This window comes from Microtus pennsylvanicus, chromosome 20 (assembly GCF_037038515.1).
Source record: "Microtus pennsylvanicus isolate mMicPen1 chromosome 20, mMicPen1.hap1, whole genome shotgun sequence".
NCBI classification, from domain to species: domain Eukaryota; kingdom Metazoa; phylum Chordata; class Mammalia; order Rodentia; family Cricetidae; genus Microtus; species Microtus pennsylvanicus.
Window position 1 is genome coordinate 35645786 of NC_134598.1, and position 13918 is coordinate 35659703.

Consider the following 13918-nt stretch of genomic DNA (forward strand, 5'->3'; position numbering starts at 1 on the left):
CAGACACGGACCAGAACTTCCTTGTTATCCGTAGGTACCAGGGAGGCCTCAGCTCTAGCTCCTAAAGAGCAGCCCTCTAGGCTTTCATGTTAGAAACTCGCTGACGTTTATACCAATGCAGAAAACCTCTGTGAAGATCCCACTGATTTAAATCTAAATGAAGGCTTCATCTAGAGTCTCCGTGTAGAATCGTGGGTTGAACTACATCTCCTCTAAGCAACATCAGCATTCCTTAATTTCCACCAATCAGAAAGCACATTAGGTAAGATGCCTATTGATCTGGAGCAGCACAAAAGTTATCAAATGTATTTCAACCAGCGAATTCCGTAATTAGGAACTTACATCCTAAGTGTGAAGAATACAAAACAACGCTATATAAAATGTATTTACCACAGGATATTGTGATGGAGAAGAAATGAGTTTGTAGAACTATGAGTTCATTTTTATAAAAATAGCTGTGGGTGGATATGTCAAGGAAAATATTGGTATGGATATATTCTAATATGCAAATGATGGTGACTAAGCCATAAGCAAGTTTTGCCTTTTTTATACCTTCAGGTATTTTCTCTTTCTTTTACTTCATTGTTTAAAAGATAATGAGGAGACCATGAAAGAAATTATTTCCAATTTTTTTAAAAAGGAGATTGTCAGGGATGGGGGGGAGTGTGCCCTGCACTAATGCCAGCCCCGCCATCTGGGTTGGTGACATGCGTGCAAAGGGCCTAAAGAGAGAGGTGGAGAAAAGGCACAGAGGAAGAAGGCTTCAACCACACTAAGTGAAAAGCCAACAATACACATATCAGCATCCTAAGATGGACCATTCTGCTGGGAAAAGCCAAGACAAAAGGATCATCACACACAACAGTTCAAAGCATATTGTACCTGTCAAAACGTCTGTCATCCTCTATAGAAGCGCTCCCTTCCGAGAGAGAAAAGGGAAACTTTAGAAAAGTCACTCAAGAACAACAGCTTGCTTGTCTCCTTCCTCTTGCCAACCCCTCCCCCCAATCTGAAAGCCATTGAGATCCTTGTTAAAGATTGCCTGGAAGGAGCAGACAATAGGAAGGTCTCTTTCATTGTCAAGGACAGTTACACTTTGAAGATGAAGCTCAAAAGAGGTTAAAATGGGTCAACAAGCAATTGTTGAGTCTATGCAAGGACATGTGACAAAGACATTGTTAAAGTCTCACACAACACACACACACACACACACACACACACACACACACACACACACACACATCTCGGTCTCAAAGAATTCAACTTTAACCTGGAGGTGTGGAAAGGAGGGAACTAGCATGCAGTGTTGATTTCTGATTTCACCCTGAAGGAGAATTTAGGGGCAGAGCATCCGTTAATTGACGGTCTAGGGACAGCCTTGGCTATTCCTACACCCAGGCACACGTTGTGTTAAGAGAGAAGTACAAGGAAGGGGGAAATGAGAACACATGGACTTTTAAAAACACGTAAGAAATGGATGCTCCGTGTAAACGTTTATATTGTCAAGATTTGTGTTTCTGAGCCAGACACAGCGGTAATTTTGGCGTGTGGGAGGCTGAAGCGGTGGGACAGCCACACATTCAAGGTCACTAAGGGCTACACAACACAGTGAGTTTCAGGCCAGCCTGAACTTCAGTGAGACCTTGTCTCTAAAAACTATATTTTCTGGATGTGCCTGAGGAAATGTATATAATATTTTCATCAAATGGTTTATAAGTATCTGGAGGAGAATTCACTTGAATAAGTAGCAATTATTTTTGTGCAATTTCTAGAAAACATAGAGACCCGACAGCAGCTGACACAGGGAGAAACAGAGTTGTCTGAAGTGAGTCAGCCTGAAGGCACGTGATCTGGCTCTGCCTTGTACCTCACACGTGACTTTGGACCTGTAACCTGACTTTTTTATCTTCCATTTCTTCCAGCTTGCAGAGGGGAGGGGCGGGGCAAGGGCAGGGTGTGGAATCCCAACCTTCAAAATGAACTTCTCTCAAACGAAAACCAAAAATGACTGAATTTTCAAGTTGGTGAACTAATTTATCACACCTATGTGCTTCTCTTTACAGTCTCATGCGGACACCTGCCTCAGGAAGTTTCTTTTCAGCCGTGGAAACTTTAAGTGAGAAGACCTGGAGACATGGCTGCTCTTCCAGAGAACCTGGTTTCAATTCCTAGCTCCTGCATGGCAGCTCGCAACCATCTTTAACTCCAGCTCCAGGAGACCCAACACCCTCTTCTGACTCTTTGAGCACCAGGCACACCTCCAAGGCACAGACAGACATGCAGGCAAACACCATACACATAAAAACATTTTAAGGGTTATAAAGAAAAACAAAAGACCTCAGAGGCTGTGAAAAAGGGATGGCACACATCTTAAGAATTCTGAAGGATTCCTAATATCTTTCCCTGACAACAACCTCTTTTTCGGCCCTTCATTACTTCAAATCTTCAATATACATTTGTAGTTACAAATAACATTGCCTCAGGGCTGAAGAGATGGCTCCACAGTTAAGAGCGCTGGCTGTTCTTCCAGAGAACCCAGGTTCAATTCTCAGGACACCCACGGTTTTTAATGCCTGCGTGTAACTCCAGTTCCCAGTGATCCAGTGCTATTTTCTGGCCTCTGCATACACTGCATGCAATACACAGACATATGTGCCGTCCACACACCCATACACAGCAAAGTTTTAAGAGTGGCCTTGTTCTTTCTCCTCTGTATGAAACCGCAGTCTTATACAGTTAGCTAAGAGATCGCACGTGGAGATGGCCAACTGTCATTCCTCAAGCTGAACTTTCCTAACTTGAAGGTTCAGCCAGACGTGACTACCTGCATGGTCGGGCCACAGTTATGCACGCCTTCACTATAAGCTCAGGAGAGGATTTAGGCAAAATTCCTTTATTTACCCACGGGGAAATCACATGGTCTGTAAACTTAACTGTAGATGCTGGGAGGATGGACACCCACCCCACCTAAGCAAATATGCTAGTTTAGTAATATATATAGGATAGAATTTTATACTATCATTTTGAACTTAGTTTAATATATGTATATAGTTATTATCCATTAGACATTAATCTTCCTTATCTGTGAAATGGAGACAATAGAAATTGCTTCATAAAATCATTATAAGAAGTAAATGAATTGTTAGAGAATATCAAGTACTTAGAACAGCCCCAATAGGTAATAGACGTTAACTCTACAGTTTCTTTTTAAATTATTTCTTTCAAACATTACAAAAAGACTCCTGATTTCTAAACATCCTTCGTCAAAGTCTCTCTCAAATACCTCTTCCTCTAATGTACCAGTATTCAATGTTCATCAACATCATACTTCCAAATGTAGTTTTAAGGTAATTGTTTTTCCACAAAGTGGAAATTTTACATTGCTTATGGGACACTTATAGTGTATGGTAATAAATGCACTGTAAATGAAATCACAGGTCCCTGCAGAAAGAAGAACAAGCTGTAATTCTGAGCCTATAGCAGAATTTTCCATGGTGTATGAGGCCTCATTCCTATCCTATGTTCGCTGCCTGGGTTGTGCATGAATACATATCATGCATTTTTTGACACTGAATTCTGAATGTACAATCCAGCACTGTTTTCCAAAATAATGGGAAATAGCTCACTACATTGACCTTTGTGTCTAAGTTCTGGAACCCATCTCATCACAGAAGCTCCTGTCTGTGACAGTCAGGGTTAGAAGTCCTCTCTCATCCATCCCTATGTAGGTTCTGAGCTGGACTAAGTTTTCTCCTAAATGCATTTATTCAAAAAGAGAGGAAATGGCCAGAGACATATCCTTCACTAGGCAAGTAAAAATGGATTCTTGAAGGATTTCTTGGCAGTCTCTGATTCTTACCCTAGTGATTTAAAAGGAAATCCTTACCTTAAATCTTACCAGTATACATGGAGTTGGTATGCTTAGAGTGATATTTTCTAAAATGCCTTTTCACATGTATTCCACAGAACACTAGTGTTACCAGATATTAATATATACTATTTTAAAAAATGCACGTGCATGCTAGGCATGGTAGGGCACGCCTTTAATCCTAGTACTTGGGAGGCAGAGGCAGGAAGATCTCTGTGACTTTAAGGTCAGCCTGGTCTACATAGTGAGTTCCAGGACAGTCAAGGCTATGTAAAGAAACTCTGTCTCAAAACAAATATTCATGTACACATTTCCAAGGGTCTCTGATAAATGGATATGTGAGTCTTTACTGTGACATTTATCTAGGGCCTAACACATTAGTGTGGTCCCCTGAGAGGGATCACAGTGAGCCACCCTCGGAGACTTGGCTACAGTCTCTCCATGTCACACCACAACTTTCTAGTCCTAGCATCCCAGGGACTGGATTTGGGAAGCTGCTTCCAACTGCAGTTCGCACATATTAGCATCGTTTGCCTGTATCCCTTTTGTCCATCTGGACAGAACTGCCTTTTCTCCAATGAATTTTCAGATGAATTCACTTATTTGCACCTCAGTAGGTAGAGAGTCTCTCTACCGTGTCAAGTCCAGTTTCTGCTTCAGCATCAGTTATTATGAATTTTAGCTGATTGTTTTTTAATCTCCTTGGGCAATGTTCTGCTTTGATATCACTGTGTGCTAGCTCATAATTAAATCCCATGTTAAAATACCCCAGATTCCATATATAAACTCGTCAGTGTATCTACACACTGCTCTCCAGTCAAAGGGCATGAGGATGAACTTGTAGTTGTCACATGAACTTTAATGGCCTGATACCCGAGATGCGGTCTGCATGCTCTCTCATAATAAACCATGCTAATAACAGATAATAAGATAAACATTGCAGTGTAAAAAATCATAATCGGAAAAGCTTTAGAGTTTGGGTATACCACTATTTTCTGAAGCTTCTTACTCAGTGGAAATACACTTTTTATAGATTGAATACTTTTCAGGCATCTAAACCTATTCTTAAATGTCATGCAGTTTTCTTAGACCACCGCTGCACTCCGGTTGAAACTCTGAGAGCTGGAGAGACGGTCAGCAGTTAGGAGCACAGGCTGCCCTTGCAGAGGACCTGAGTTCAATTCCCACGGGGCGGTTTACAAACCCCAGAAATCCCAGTTCCAAGGTATCCCATGTTCTCTTCCAACCTCCATGGATAACAGGCACACATGTGATGTATATACATGCAGGCAAATACTCATACACATAAATTTAAAACAAATCTTAAAAAATAAACTCTGAGACTTGAACATGAGGTGTGATGACTCAAATGTAGGCGTACTCTTACCTGCATAGAGGCACACATATTATATTGAGCCAAAGGGAAAATATGAATGCAGCGAATCTTTTTAATCTTCATGCATCTAGTTTCCCAAGGCCAGCCCTGAGGGGACACTGCAAGTCTGAGGAAAGATACTGATCACACTGGTTCCTATTTCTCCATGAACATTGAAAGGAACAAATGTCATCCCATCAAATCACTGATAAAGCTATCAAACACTATATAGTGTTGAACATAGGCTTGTAAGTCTGGTAAGTTACCCCCGAAGCATTTTTAATGTGTTATTTAGAATGACCAGTTTGATAGTCCATTCCCTGAGTTGCCAGACTTTTCTATACCAAATGAGAAACTTTGGAATCGTCTCCTTTAAAAAAAAAAATTAAGCTTACTTCCAAGGGTTTCAAAGCCTCCAGCTAGGATCTGGCTTCAGGTTTCTGACACAAAACCCTTCACATAGCCTGAAGAATTTCCCTGGGCATTTCTGGTGTAATCAAATTTCATGTTTTAACTATTAAATTACAGGCATTCAATTATGTTTTCCAAATGTCTACATAGACATCCTGAAGGCCCTCAGAAACTACCCTTAGCCCTAAGCCGAAGCTGGCAAATGAAACCTTTTACCTGTAACAGCAAAACAAAGGCCCAACCTACGATCCCAGCAGGCCGCGCTGCCAAGTGGCACGCGGTGCACCCGATCCTCATTGTGCAGCGTGGATTCTTTGTAACAGTGGGAGACACTGCAGAACAAAAATACCATTACAAATGCTTCAAAAAGAACATTTTTTGGCCGCGACAGAGACTTTTGACATTATTTATTAGGTTCAAAAATGCTTCACAAAGCCTAACAATAGTTCTGTGGAAACCAATCCATCTGAGGCCCTTTCTGTTGTTCTGGGCAGGCATTGATTGGAAGATGGCAGCGTTCGCAGAACAATTCCTTCTCAGCAGTCAGTGTAAGTGAGCAGTCACCACCGGCCTGGAAAGAGTCTGTGAACAAGCCGTATGGAAGCCCTGGGGTGGGCGTGGGGCTGCCGAGGAGCAAACCTTCATTAACTTCTTGGGAAACAAATGGGTAGAAGATCCCACGAGCAGAGGCAGGGGCTCCTTAGCTGCATGGCCACGGAAGGCGCTAGCTGCCTTTGACCTACATTCTGTAGGGCGATGAGAATGCTTGGGGGTCATCCCTGGTGTTGTGGCAGCCAAGGGTCTTCCTAATGCACTTCCACATATGCTTAGGGAATCTGTGTTTGTCCAGGAGCCCGAGGATGACATTTTATCCTGCTGCTCAGATTCTGAGGCAGTCCTGCAGCTGATCTTCGGGGAAGAGCAGCTCTGGTTTACACTTTTGCAGAGGCCGATGGCGGTGAAAGGTCTCAACCCAGGACCTGGAAGGCAAAGCTGAGTGGTAGTCCAGCTCCAGCCTGGACAAGGACCACAGGCCAGCGGCTGGGATGGAGAGAGAAAAGAAAACCCCTGACCACCCCGTCACATAATCCAAATGCTGGCTATTCCTTTGCTGGCCCTGGGAAGAGGCTGCCGAGAACAAGAACAAGAACGGTTTCAAAGGAGCCTGTCCAAACCTTCGGAGGGAAAGGGAGAAGCTTTGTGACTAAAGCTGGGCACCAGCTTCTACTTCCAGGAAGTTTGTAAAGAGAAAGTTATTGAGTTGTGTTGGATATGCTAGAAAGGGTCAATGGCCGGCTCAGGCTGACCGCTGATGATCTGAAAGCAAATCCAAACATTAGCTACCATGGATTTTCTTAGAATTTATAAAACCAGCTGAAATGCAAAAAGTAGATAACCCCCGAAGATGAGCCTACCCAACATTCACTCTCCCGCTGATATTAATATCCAGTTTAATTTCTATTCTTCCCCACTGTTGCAATTCCATCCACATTTTATGCATACAGTCTTCCATTTTTATTTGAGAAATTCTGCACATTGACTCACACACATTAGAGGTCTGTTCCATCAGTAATAAATTAAGATAATTTACACACTTAAAATCATTTCCTGCAACTCTCTAATGGGCTTCTTAGTAACGGGCAAATCCCCAAAACCTTTCAAACAACCACAGAATTCTTTCCCAAGCACAGCATCGTCCTAACACTGGGCGTCAAACAGCCAATGTGTTTCTAAGGAGTTAAACTGAATTCCCACCACATTGCTCTGTGCCTGGTAGGTACTGAGTATCTTCCGCTATACACTCAATATACCTGTCAAGCAGACAAACCAAACAAGAACCGTTTTGGGAACCTGGCTAATCCAAAGAACGAGTTATTCCTGGACACAAAAACAGAACACTGCCAAATGTCTGGGTGAGTGAAAGCTTCCAAACTCGGTGCTTGACAACATTCTCATAACGCCTATCAACATGGACTTTCCAGCCCTTGCATATGCGTCACTTAATTATGGTCCATATTCAGGGCATAAAGAATCTGCCAAAATTCTGGAATTTAGCACAATCACACATGACCTAGGCAGAGCATGCTATCCTATCTCTTACGCTGAAAGACGGGCATTCTTTCCTTTGGAGTACCGCGGCAATCACTATGGCACATTTGACCAGCAACAAGGAGACAATCTGGGCCATCAGGGTCCAACCCTGAAACACCAGCTGTCCTAAGCATCTTTGCTCTCACTGGGAACATGGAGCTTTTGCTGTCTATGTCACGTGATTGCCGCTGAAAATCAATCTGTCCGTTCGTTTATGCATTGGCTCACCTGTGAGAAGCTGGTAGGTGCCCAATAGCATTCGAGACATTAGAGACACAGAAGAGAATAAGGTGAGCATCATCTCTGCCCCAACACAGCCTATGGTCTCTTTGTGGGGGCAGGAGGGGGAAAGCAGATGGGAGCCGACTTATGAATAAGAAATAAGTAAGCTTAGAAGTCTTAATGATAATCCTAAGAGACAAAGCAAGAAAGGAGATTAGGGAAGACCAAGTGTGTCATACTTAACTAAAAAATTGAATATGGAGAAACAAACTGGTTAAATGTCTGAGGGAAGATAACAACAAAGTGTTTAGAATCGAGAACTTAGAAAGTGCTTCAGGCCGAAGAACCATCATTGCCCTGTTAACTCATCAGCCAAGGATGTTCTGGCCTGGAGTCAGGGTTGGAGATTTGAATCCTGACTTCAACCCTACAGTAACAGAACCCCAACAGGCCTCCAATTCTGCTTCCAAATTATAAGAAAGCAACGCTTTCTATATCTGTGGAAAGATCAAACGGATGAGAGCTGAAGGCATATGCTCATGTTGGCACATTAGCTTACACAGAGAAAGACTCAAACTGGAGAGATGGCTCAGTGGATGGACCGCTTGCCTCACAAGAATGAAGACCCAGGGCACATGTGGAAATGCCTGCTGTGGGAACAGATGTTTGCAGCCCCAGAGTTGAGTAGGTAGAGATGGGAGGGTCCCTGGGATCCTCTGGCCAGCCAGTCGGACCTAATTAGGAAGATGCAGTCCAATGAACCCTGTCTCAAAAGGAGGCAGACTCCTAAGACTGTGACCGCCACACACATATACATGGACACACACACACAAACAAACATATGCACATAAAGTTTTTCAAAGTGTTAACTGACTTGTATAATCTGCATCCCATCATTAGGTCCAGCATCCTAGAAATAAAAGATTTTCTGACTTGGTGTCTATAGATCAACAGAACCTGTGTTGGCATTTGGAAGGAAAACTCTCCACACTGGGAAAAAAAACAACAACAACTCCATTCCAAGAAGGCTCCATAACACCAACCCAATCCTTCTTCGTAACATTTCCCAGATACCTACGTCCTCGAGTCTCTACCGTGTTTAGAGAATTTTTGAAATGAGCCTTCTAATTACAAATACACTTCAAAGCACTAATTATCCTTGATTTATGGAGGAAAAGACCAAGCTCAGAAAACACCCATGGAACTGTATCATGGCTACAAAATTGATGTGGGAGAGAGACGAGACCTGAGCCAGGGTCTTCTGTTCCAAAACCCCTTTTTTTATACTCCATTTAAAATTATTGTGTGTGCACATGAATATGCTTGGCATGTGTGCCCACCACACTACTGTACACACCTGCATGGGTGGACACAGACATGTGCGTCCAACATCATGTGTGTGAAGGTCAGCAGACAACTTCACTGGCTTGAGACAGTCTCTCTGTGTGTTTGTTGCCACTCACCCCTGCCTACACTGATGAACTTCCAAGGGTTCTCATGTTCCCCCTACCTCTCCTCCTCATTCTTGAAACACTGGGGTTATAGGCATGAGCTCATATGCCCAGTTTACATGGATTCTAGAGGTTCAAACTCAGGTCTTTCAAATACCTTAGCCACTGAACTATTTTCTCATCCTCTGTGCCCTTATTTTTAATCTTTCCTACTAGGACAGCTGAAGTTGAAACATTTAATTATCATACATATTACCCTATCCTATTCATTCACAGCTACTTTATTTGTAAAGTAGGGAGGCTAGCTGTCTAAATGTTACATGTTGGTTTTGTAAAAAGCCATAAAATGCTCAGTATGGAGTCTAGCTTAGGATAACAGCTTAACATATATGATGTCGCCACTACTGTTTGGTGCAACACCTAATGATCAATAACTTGTCATCAACACACACCTGTCCCCTCAAATGTAGTGTCAACCAAAAGCCTAACGTCTCACTTATAAAGCTCTTATCATGCTTCTAGAATATGGCTCACCATTGATTCAATAACCAGCAGTTTTGTTAAATTGAAGTTAAAACCTGAAAATGACAAATTAAGACAAGAGAAGTTAGAAACCACAACGTGATACCTACCAGAATCTCCCTTGGATTTGCCCAAGGGATGGTTCTGAAGTGGTATGTGTCTACCTGCAGCTTCCAGGAAAATGGTGTATGATCGTTTAAGAGGCTTATCTGCAGCTGGCTTTTCCAGAAATGGGCTGGTCCAGGCCTGCTTAGGTGATCCTCTAAGTTGCTTCTGCCTTCTGTCTTTGACAGTAGAGAACAAATCATCTTCGTCCGTTTCACTGGTTGGTGACAGGGAAGGACAGGCTTCTCCATAAACTTCTTCGAAAGAAACTGTGCTCCCAGGAGAGTTGGGGATTATGTACTGTGGAGTGTAAAGTAGTCCATTATCTGTCATTGGACTAGGAGTCCCTTCTATAAATCCTGTAAAAGGGAAAGACGTTAGTTGGAAAGAATCACTTCAAAACCATTGTCTAGATTAATGGAAGGAGGCAAGGATCGAGTTATAGATGCCTTTGTGTGTGTTTTCTGTTTCAAATCTGAGCAAACACGCATGACTGTGACAGGAACTGGGGTCTCTACCTCAGAGGGAAAACGGTGGGAAGAGTGTGGAGCGTGGAGACAGATGTGAAGGGCTGAGAATACTGATGTATGTAGCAGATACTGTGTGATGCCCTGAACACAGTTGCTGCTGAATCCTTGCAAGAGCCACAACTAGATGAAACCATTCGTACCTCCATTTTACAGTAAGAACACTAGATTGCAGTTTTATGAGTGCCTCCCACCAAAAATAAAATGCTGTGTTGAAGCTCTGTACACCTGTGCTTGCGATCTCCAATATCTGCACATGTGGCCTCATTTGGGGATAAAGGTCCTAAAAATATAATTAAAGAAGAAGTCATTCTGGGTTCATTTTGTTTATCCTTCTTATAAAACTGAGAGACACAAGAGTGTGCCTCATGGAGACACAGGCAAAGGTGAAGGCCAGTGAAGATGGAGAACAAGGATTAGGAGCCTAAGTACACAAGGAGCTACTAGAAGGAAGAAGCAGATAACCCTTCTCTAGGGCTTTCAGGGGAAGCATGCCCAGGCGGTCACCTTGATTTGGGACTTCTGGCCTCCAGAATGAAATGAATAAACCTATGTTTTTCTAAGCCACCCATTTTGTGACCAATTCTTACCATACTCCAAGAAGCCAACATACATTAGAACAGGTAGCTCGTCCAAGTTTACATAAATACTAATGAACACAGTTAGAACTTCAGCCCAGACTCTCAATCCCAAAGCACAAGTCCGGTGGGGGGGGAGAGACTTCTTTAGATGCATCAACAAGGTGAAAAACACATTGCTTAAAGGTGCCTTGGAGGGCTTGGAGGTGGCTCAGTCAGGAAATAGTTTGCCTTGCAAACATGAGATCTGAGCTGGATATCTCAGAACCCATTTTATAGACAGACAGACAGACAGACAGACAGACAGACAGACACAGACTAGCTTGGCTAGTCCCAGACCAGGGAGAAGGTAAATGTGAGTGAGCCTTCAATAGTCAAAGGCAGCCATGGACACAGCCAGGGCAGTGCCAAGTAATGGGGAGTTATAGAGATAAAAAACAGGAAGAGAAGAATAGTCTCTGTGGACAGACAATATAGGGGAGTGTGTATGCGTGTGTGTGCACACGCGCACAATTTTAGGATTATAGTTTGAAAGCAATTGAGATCCTTTTAGGGATAAGAACTCTTGGAAGGGGGCAAGAGAATGGACAAGGCTTATTTTATCTAATTACCAAATTCAATCTTTTTACAATTATGTGTGTTACATAAATAAAAACATAAATTTTGACCTAAGATATGTTATTCTCATCTCAGAATAGTAGGAGAAATCAGTGAAAGCAGTTCAAGTTTTTGGCAATTTACAGCTTGGAAGCCTGGGAAATTTCTCTTTAATTTACACATTCTCAGACTCTCATTGATAAAATATGGAGAATTACAACTGCCTCTTGAGAAATGACAAAGCACAGACTAGACAGTGTGTATAATGTAGAACATAGTTGGTGTGTAGAAAATAAATATTAAATATTGACATTATTACATAGTAAAGTCAAAGCTTATATGAAAGAACCATTCTTAAATACAAAGATGGAAAAGCATACAATGAAAACAACAAAGTTTGAAGAAAATAAACTAAAATCCATAGTTCATATACTGGAATTTCTATGAATCTTTAATTAGACAAAAATAAAATTTAAAGAGTTAAAAACAGTTTAGCATTCATAGTGCAGATGTATTTAATGACGTGTCTTTTCAGATAGCAGTGACATAAAAGGAGATCTTCAATGGGGGAAGGAGTGTAAAGAAAGAGAAATTTCCAGGGCTTTGGAATCTCCTCAGGTTGAGTGATATGCAGGCTAATTTTGAGAGCTGAAGAGGAACTTGCAAAAAGACATTGAGTCTGTAACAGTATGTCCAAATAAATTACATTCTCTAGAAATTATATTCAAGCCCTGAACTTCAGTAGCTGTGAATCTACCCTTAATTGGAAATAGACTCTTTACACATGAGAGTCAAGAAGAGGTCACTGAGGTCGTCCTTAATTCAATATGGCAAGTGTCCTTATAAGAAGAGAAACATAGATACAGATATAGAAGAATACCATGGGATGGGAGAGACACAATTAAAGAGGTGTTTCTAATAGCTAAGGAATGGCAAGAATTGCTACCAAAAGCTAAACACGCATTGGATAAATTATCTCTCAGAACCTTCAGCAAAGCTTTGACTCTTGCTCTCCAAACTAAGAAAACAAAGTCTCTTGGTTCTGCCCAGTTTGTGGTAATTTGCTACAATAGCCATAAAATTATTATATTCATTATAGCCTATTTTTGCATATATTATCCTAGAGAATTTACTAATAAAACTATTTCATCTAAAACATTGTGTTCATCTTTTGAAGACAGATAAGTGAAAGACCCCAAATACGGTAGTCATGGAATGGGAAGGGGGGAAACTGGATTGGATGATGGCTTGAGTTCTATTATGTAGAATTGAGCTAAAGCATCAGGAAATATACTGTGTATATCAAGTCACATGTAGCCAAGAGGATACTGTCCATGCTAACTACCACATTCTGCCAAAGCCACAACCTTGTACACTGAGGGTCAATCATAAAAAATACTCTCTGCTATCCCAGTAAAGTGGGTTATCCTGAGAGTATCTGTCCCATTTGAAGGGATCAGACACATTTCAACCCTGTTATTGCCAAGATTAAATGGAGAATCCAGAAAAAAAATAACAGCCATTTTAGAGAGAACAATATTTTTAAGAATGTAAAACTTTCTGATTTTTAAATGATGGTATCTTGGTCAGGCGGTGGTGGCTCATGCCTTTAATCCCAGCACTCAGGAGGCAGAGACAGATGAGTTGCTGTGAGTTTGAGACCAGCCTGGTCTTTAAGAGCTAGTTCCAGGACAACTAGAGTGGTTACACAGAGAAACTCTGTCTTGAAAAAACAAAAAAAAATGGTGGTATCTTTTTAGTCTTCTAATTATCTAATGTATAATACATATGACACAAACTGCTCTCTGAATAAGCACAAACCACCACTTTCCATCTTTGGCACATAACCAGACCTATGAGTGTCACAACCATTTACTTCCTTTTGTAACATCTTTACCATAGAACATAATTTTATAAAGATTCATTCTGAATCAATGGGGATGGGGAATGCATTTGTAATCTCTGTTCACATGCAAATCTTAGATCTAGATATCTGGTTCACCTCCCTCACATTAACTTGAATGTCTGATTTTCATTTTAGTTGACATATTATTGCATCTTAAACCCCACAATTTTATGTGGTAGACAAAAATTATCAAGCTTTCCAAAATGCAGAGAAGCATCTAGGATCTTTCAAACTTGTAGCTTTGGGTTTCTTGGTCCAAAGGGAA

The 13918-nt window shown here is 41.6% G+C and overlaps 1 protein-coding gene across 1 annotated transcript in view; it reads right to left on the bottom strand.

The window, feature by feature from the left end:
* Positions 1-6197: 6197 nt before the first annotated feature.
* C20H12orf42 (chromosome 20 C12orf42 homolog) overlaps positions 6198-13918 on the bottom strand; it is an 89910-nt gene continuing 82189 nt past the window's right edge. The window contains exons 8-9 of the mRNA XM_075954358.1: positions 10051-10404; positions 6198-6634 (exon numbers count right to left, since the gene is read on the bottom strand). Coding sequence (XP_075810473.1) covers positions 6198-6634; positions 10051-10404 — 791 coding nt within the window. The remainder of the gene's footprint in view (positions 6635-10050; positions 10405-13918) is intronic.